General features: G+C 53.5%; 1 protein-coding gene across 1 annotated transcript in view; it reads left to right on the top strand.

Annotated features, from left to right (window-relative positions):
• Positions 1-3025, top strand: part of Rrp9 (ribosomal RNA processing 9, U3 small nucleolar RNA binding protein) — a 9146-nt gene extending 6121 nt beyond the window's left edge. The window contains exons 7-15 of the mRNA XM_005368486.2: positions 448-572; positions 658-750; positions 1105-1205; positions 1291-1425; positions 1509-1571; positions 1737-1882; positions 1964-2043; positions 2652-2725; positions 2864-3025. Coding sequence (XP_005368543.1) covers positions 448-572; positions 658-750; positions 1105-1205; positions 1291-1425; positions 1509-1571; positions 1737-1882; positions 1964-2043; positions 2652-2725; positions 2864-2957 — 911 coding nt within the window. The 3' untranslated portion in view covers positions 2958-3025. The remainder of the gene's footprint in view (positions 1-447; positions 573-657; positions 751-1104; positions 1206-1290; positions 1426-1508; positions 1572-1736; positions 1883-1963; positions 2044-2651; positions 2726-2863) is intronic.
• The last annotated feature ends 3697 nt before the right edge of the window (positions 3026-6722 follow it).

The raw sequence follows: 6722 nt of genomic DNA, 5'->3' as shown, positions 1-6722 counted from the left end.
CTCCCTCCCTCCCTCTCTCTCTCTCTCTCTTTCCCTCTCCCTCCCTCCCTCCTTTATCTTTTTAATGCTGTTTATTTTGGGTATAGGGTGTGCACCTATGCCACAACCCACGTGTTAGTCGAGTAGGTTCTGGGGACTGAATTGAGGTTCGTACACATGGCAAGTGGTCCCCACTGAGCATACCTCCAATCTTCAAGGCACTTTTAAATTCTTCTCCCTCCTTTGGGGGGTCATGGCTGCCATTGGGGACTATTGCTTCCATTTGGTAGATGAGACCAAAGTGATTTGTGCAGACGCTCACAGCAGCTGAACTGGGTCCCCTGACCCAAGTACAGGGCTCCCTTCATGACACTTGTCCATGCAGCTCTTTCATGGTGGGGGAAGGCGTGGTTGGCTAAGCCAGTGGTGTCCCCCTTCCCAGTAATCTCTTTCCTCTCTTGGTGGCAGGGAGTGTAGAGACTGGGCGGAAACTGCATGTAATTCCTCGAGCCAAGAAGGGTACCCAGGGGCAGCCTTCAGGCCACAGCAGCCACATCCTCTGCATGGCCATCTCCTCTGATGGCAAGTACCTTGTAAGACTGGGCTGGCCCTGTAGGCAGGTGGGCAGTTTGGCTGTGCAGTGTGTGTGCTTGTGGCTATTAATCTTCATTCCCACAGGCCTCTGGTGACCGAAGCAAACTCATTCTAATTTGGGAGGCCCAGAGCTGCCAGCACCTGTACACCTTCACGGGACACCGGGATGCTGTGTCGGTGAGGCTCTGGGTATTTAGTGGATGGTGCTGGGCCCCAGCTCATCTTCTGGGGACCTCCTCTCTGGATAGTGAGTGCTGTGTAAGGGACCTAAATATGCTGAAGACACTGGGAGGGATGGAAGGAGATCCTGTCCGGCTGATACCGGAGCCAGGAGAGCCTGAGGGGGGTCCAGCTATTTGAGTACAGGCAAGCATGTTCCTGACTCCACATGGGGTCTCATGTTTTATCTTCAGTGCTCTGTGGGAGGAGGCTTCCTGTGACACGTGACTTGCTTTAGGAGAGCCTCTCTAGGCCTGTCTTCTGTTTCCTCTGCTTTGTCCTGACCCTGCTGCCCCTCCCCATCTGCTCTAGGGACTGGCCTTCCGAAAAGGTACCCACCAGCTCTACAGCACTTCCCACGACCGCTCAGTGAAGGTGTGGAACGCAGCCGAGAACTCCTATGTGGAGACCCTGTGAGTGCGCTCAGGCAGATAGCATGTGAATGCCGGTTCACGCGTACCTCTAAGTTCACATGTGACGCTCTCTTCTTCCCTCCAGCTTTGGGCACCAGGATGCTGTGGCCGCATTGGATGCCCTGAGCCGAGAGTGCTGTGTGACAGCCGGGGGCAGGGATGGGACTGTGCGTGTGTGGAAGATCCCAGAGGAATCCCAGCTTGTCTTCTATGGCCACCAGTAAGGCAGTCTGCTGTGGCGTGCCGGGGCTCTATGGGCTGGTGAGAGCGCTGGACCTTGTCCCTCACACTCTGTCTCTCTAGGGGCTCCATTGACTGTATCCATCTGATCAATGAGGAGCACATGGTGTCCGGTGCAGATGATGGGTAAGAGTTATCCCTCTGATGTGACTGACCACTGCTGCTATGACCATTCCCGCCTGTCAGGGTCAGTGACCCTATCCATATTCCTCAGCTGGCCTGTGTGCTTGGTCCTCCCTGCTGTTTGCCTCTGTCCTGCTCTTGCCCTCAGACTCTCTTCCCTACCCACAGCTCCGTGGCCTTGTGGGGCCTCTCCAAGAAACGGCCGCTTGCCCTCCAGCGGGAAGCTCACGGACTGCATGGGGAGCCAGGCCTGGAGCAGCCCTACTGGGTGTCATCGGTGGCAGCCCTGCTTAATACAGACCTTGTGGCCACAGGTGGGTGCTCTGTGAAGGGGGGAAGAGGGGCATAAGGTGACTTGGTATAGAGGTTTGCTCATTGACCCTCTGTCTTCCAAGGCTCCCACAATGCCTGTGTGCGGCTTTGGCAGTGTGGAGAGGGCTTCCGACAGCTTGACCCTCTTTGTGACATCCCCCTGGTAAGTGGTGAATGCATAAGCCTGTCTTTGCCAGACTCTGGGGGCCCCTGAAATGAGCTCTTTCTGCTCTTCCCACAAGCAGGGCCACTTACTGTCTTAGGTTCTGGCAGGGACTCCCTCTTTCCTCCTGCTCTGTCCCCCTGCCTCTCCGCCCTGTGCTGTTCTGGCTTCAATATACAGGGTTGAGAGGTGCATGGCCAGAGGGTGGAGGCCTGCACTGGGGTTAGCTCTGCCTCGCTGGTACTGGCTTGAGACCAGGTGGGGGTGTACGGAATTGATTATCCACATTGGGGTGACCTGTGGGGTTGTGGCGGGATATGTCAGGGACAGCTTGAGTCGGGATGGCTGTTCTGGGGTTTCTCGTACCCCACTGCCAGGTGCCAGGCCCTAGGCAGCTCTTGACACACTTGATGGGCACTGCCTCCTGAATCCATCCCCTGCTATGCTGGCTCTATTTCCCCTGGCTCAGATTGGGAGGCTAAGGCTTCAGGGAGAAAGGACTGATCCGCCTGACCAGAGACAGCAGGCAGCAGGTTTTCACCAGGCTCTTGATTGATGTTGGCAGCTGTGGTGAGGACAGTTCTAATGGCTTTCTGTGTCCCCCTCAGGTTGGTTTTATCAACAGCCTCAAGTTCTCCAGTGCTGGGGACTTCTTGGTGGCTGGAGTGGGCCAGGAGCACAGGTGGGTGATGGGGGTGGGGCTGAGGGCAGGGTGATGGGAGGTGGGGCTGAGGGCAAGGTGGCACTGGCTGGATGGGACTAGGAGGGGGTTGGAGTGTGGATGTGGGTCTGCCTCAGCTGGCGCTCTCATTCCTCACAGGCTTGGCCGGTGGTGGAGGATCAAAGAGGCTCGGAATTCAGTCTGCATCATCCCTCTGCGCAGAGTCCCTGCGGCCCCTGTTGCTGGCTCCTGACACTCGTTCTTATTTAAGTGCTTTCTAGACCCTGCCCCCCCTTTTTGTATTAAAAAGGTCCTATTTTAGACCTTGTTCCTCTGGTTCCTGGGAGGGTAAGCAGCAGGGGTGTGTGTGACAGGGACCAGGAGCTGGCAGAGACCCGAGGAAGGGCAAGCTGTCAGCTGAAGGCCTTTGGTTGTTTTCAGAGGACTGTGGGTGGGAACCTTTGCTGGCTCTTGCATGACCTTGTCAGCCAGCTGCTTTCAGAGTCTGCTCACCCATCAGCCAAGAAGCTCTGGCTTTCAGTTCTGTGCGCAAGCTCTAACTGGGGTCTGAGAAGTAAATGGGATAGCAGGGCCACACGTCAGGCTGACCCTACTTCCCTACCCTCAGGAAGCTGGAAGGGATAGAGGGCCCCTGAAGTGGGAGTCTGCCATGCTTGGGGACAAGGTCAGCACTGGGGAAGAGATCTTCAATCTGATAGCAATAGCCAGGCAGGGACATTAAAGGAGCCAGGAGAGGCATTAGAGGAATACTTGCTTCTGCATGTTGGGTGGCTCACTCCTGTTGTAGGGGTGCAGCAGTGGAGGGGAGGAGAGACTGGGGAGATAGAGGAGTAGGCAGATGGTCAGGTGCCCTCCAAGGCTTTTTTGAGGAGTGACATTGAGGTGTAAAAAGTGATGGAGAGGACACTGCCCCACCCCCACTCCAGGATAGCTTGTGCAGGAGCGGAGTGCTGGCTCAGAGGGAAGCCGTGAGAGGGTTGAGAGCTAAGTGACCCATTCTGGGTCCCATTAAAAAGACAACCAGGCTGATGGACGGCTCAGTGGGTGGAGGCACTTGCTGCCAAGCCTGATGACCTGAGCTCTGTCCTCAGAAGAACCCAGATGGTGGGAGGAGAGAACTGAACCCCAAAAGTTGTCCTGACTTTCACACACATGGCACAGCACATGCAATCTCGATAAATACAATAAACAAACAGAAAACAACCACCTAGCAGCTGCAGGAGGAGGGAGAGGAGTGCTGGAAGGTGAAGAGGGGGCCGGGAAGCTGAAGTCACAGGTAGGGTGATGGGAGAGGTGAGGGAATGGCAACAGGTAGGAGCACAGCTGTGACTGAGGTAGGGGCTTGCGGACAACTCATGAATCTTGCTGATGGATGGTTTGGGGATGTGATTTATTTTTTGTAGTAGTAAGAGCGGCGGGGCTGCGTCCCCAGCACCCCGGCCGCCTGGCTAACTTATGCCCCGAAATAATTACACGGACACTGTATTATTTTAATCACTGCTTGGCCCATTTCTATCTAGCCTCTTCTAGGCTAACTCTCGCACCTGGACTAGCCCATCTCTAATAATCTGCTGTAGCCCACAAGGTGGCTTACCAGGGAGATTCTAGCCTACGTCCATCCTGGGTCAGAGCTTCATCGCATGTGCCTCAGAGAGCAGAGCTCTTGCATCCACCCTGGAGATTTGAGCATGGCGTCTCTCTCTGATGCATCTGCTCCTGAGAGGAGAGCTGTCGAGTCTGAGCTCACTTCCTCTTCCTCCCAGCATTCTATTCTGTTTACTCCTCCCACCTATGTTTTAACCTATGAGGGCCAGCCAAGCAGTTTATTTTTTTAACCAATGACCTTCCCCCATCAATTTTTTATTTAGTTAAAAATATGGGCAAATAGAGTAGCCAGAGCATAGAGTGCCGCAGAAGACGATAGGTAGCTAACAGGATCGCAGGTCAGATGGGAACGGGTCCCAGGAGCAGCCAGCCTATGCTTGCTTGGGAGACTGAGGGAGGAAGAAATAAGAAAAAGTACGTGTGTAGGTCTGTGTTTGGGTGGGCCTCTCGGTGGCACAGCTGAAGTGCTACCTGTGGGTTTGTGTAGGCTTCACCACTGGCTGTGTTACTAAAACATGGTCTTAGCAGGCGGTGGTGGCGCACACCTTTAATCCCAGCACTCTGGAGGCAGAGGCAGGCGGATCTCTGTGATTTCAAGGCCAGCCTGGACTACAAGCTACAAGAGCTAATTCCAGGACAGGGAACAAAAAAAAAAAAAAACAACAACAAAACAACAACAAAAAAACCTACGGAGAAACTCTGTCTCGAAAAAATCCAATAAATAAATAAATAGATAAACATGGTCTTTTCCAGAACACCTACTCCCTGCCTCTACTTGCCGCTGCCAAACCTCCAGGCCTCTGACGGTGGTGAGGGGCTTTCCTTGGGAGGTGTCCATGTTTGGGCTTGAGCATTAGTGGCCTGTGACGGGGAATGTGAGGGCACAGCTCTCTCAGACCCTCACTTGACCCTGGGCTCAGTGATGGAGGAACAGCAAGTCCTCGCCCTCTTCAGGCTTGCATAGAGCTCTGCGTTGCTCTTGTCCTTGTTTATTGGGTAGAGAGAGCACTCCCAGGGTGGATGACTGAGACTGTTGTGTCTGGGCTCATTGCCCACACGCCAGTGTCCTGGGGAGTGAGGACAGAAACCAAGATGTAGGGAAGTTGGTTTAGACTTGAGTGTGTATTGGTTGGGCGTGGTGGGGCATGTCTTTAATCCCAGCACTTTTGAGATGGAGGAAGGTGGGTCTCTGCGTTCAAGACCAGCCTGGTCCAAGGCTGTTAAACAGAGAAACCTTGTCTCAAAAACAAACAAAACAAACCGCAAACCCCCAAAACCGAAACCAAGCAAGAATTGTGTGTGCATGTTTACACTTGTGCACACAAGTCTGTTTGTCAAGATGAGAAGTGTGAAAGTCACGAGGAAGCCAAACCGGCCTGATGATGCACTTCGATAATTCCAGCACTTGGAAGGGGAGAGTGAGATGGACGCCAGCAAAGGCTACAGAGACCTTGTCTCGACACATCCCAACACACGCACATACACATGCACATGCACACGCGCACATACGCATACACACATGCACGCACACACACATACACATGCACACGCACACATACATGCACGCACACACACACATGCACACGCACACACACACATACACACATACGCATACACACATGCACACGCACACATACGCACGCGCGCACACGCATATACACGCACACACGGGGGGGCAGAGTGTGAAGAAAAGAATCAAGAACGAGAGATGAGAGACTGAAATATATGAGTTGGGGGAAATGTAAGATGAAGATTCAGCAAGAGGAAGGGAAAAGGTCAAGGACAGGGGTGGAGTCAAAGAAGAGAGGAACAAATGAGCTACCAGACTCCAGGAGGGCCTAATGGGACGGGACATGGTCCTGGCTAGGTGGGCAAGCTCACCAGGACGTAACCATTTGATAAGTATGTGAGTCGCAGGTTTTGATCTCAGCCTGCTAACCTAGGCTCTAGGAACGCTGGAACGCCAGGGCGGGAGAGACAGACTCAAGGAAGTAGGGGAGCTGCTAGTGACCTGAAGGTGGAGGTAGCAATGGCAGGACATTGATCCAGTCTTCCAGTTCCCAGTCAGTATCCTGACCAAGGCTGTTGTATTCTGTTGTATTATGAGCGGCGGGGCTGCGTCCCCAGCACCCTGCTGCCCACATGGCTAGCTTAGCTTATGTCCCAAAATAATTACACGGAAACTGTATTCTTTTAATCACTGTCTGACCCATTAGTTTCAGCCTCTTATTGGCTAGTTCTTACATATTGATCTAACCCATTTTTATTATTCTATGTAGTCCACGAGCCGGCTTACCAGGAATCATCTTAACCTGCATCTGTCTGGAGTGCGGGAACCATGGCGACTCACTGACTCAGCTTCTTTCTCCCAGCATCCTGTTCTGTTTTCTCC

Source organism: Microtus ochrogaster, unplaced genomic scaffold, assembly GCF_000317375.1.
Source record: "Microtus ochrogaster isolate Prairie Vole_2 unplaced genomic scaffold, MicOch1.0 UNK33, whole genome shotgun sequence".
Taxonomy (NCBI): domain Eukaryota; kingdom Metazoa; phylum Chordata; class Mammalia; order Rodentia; family Cricetidae; genus Microtus; species Microtus ochrogaster.
Note: the sequence above shows the minus strand (reverse complement) of the source record. Positions and strands in the feature narration are given on the sequence as shown.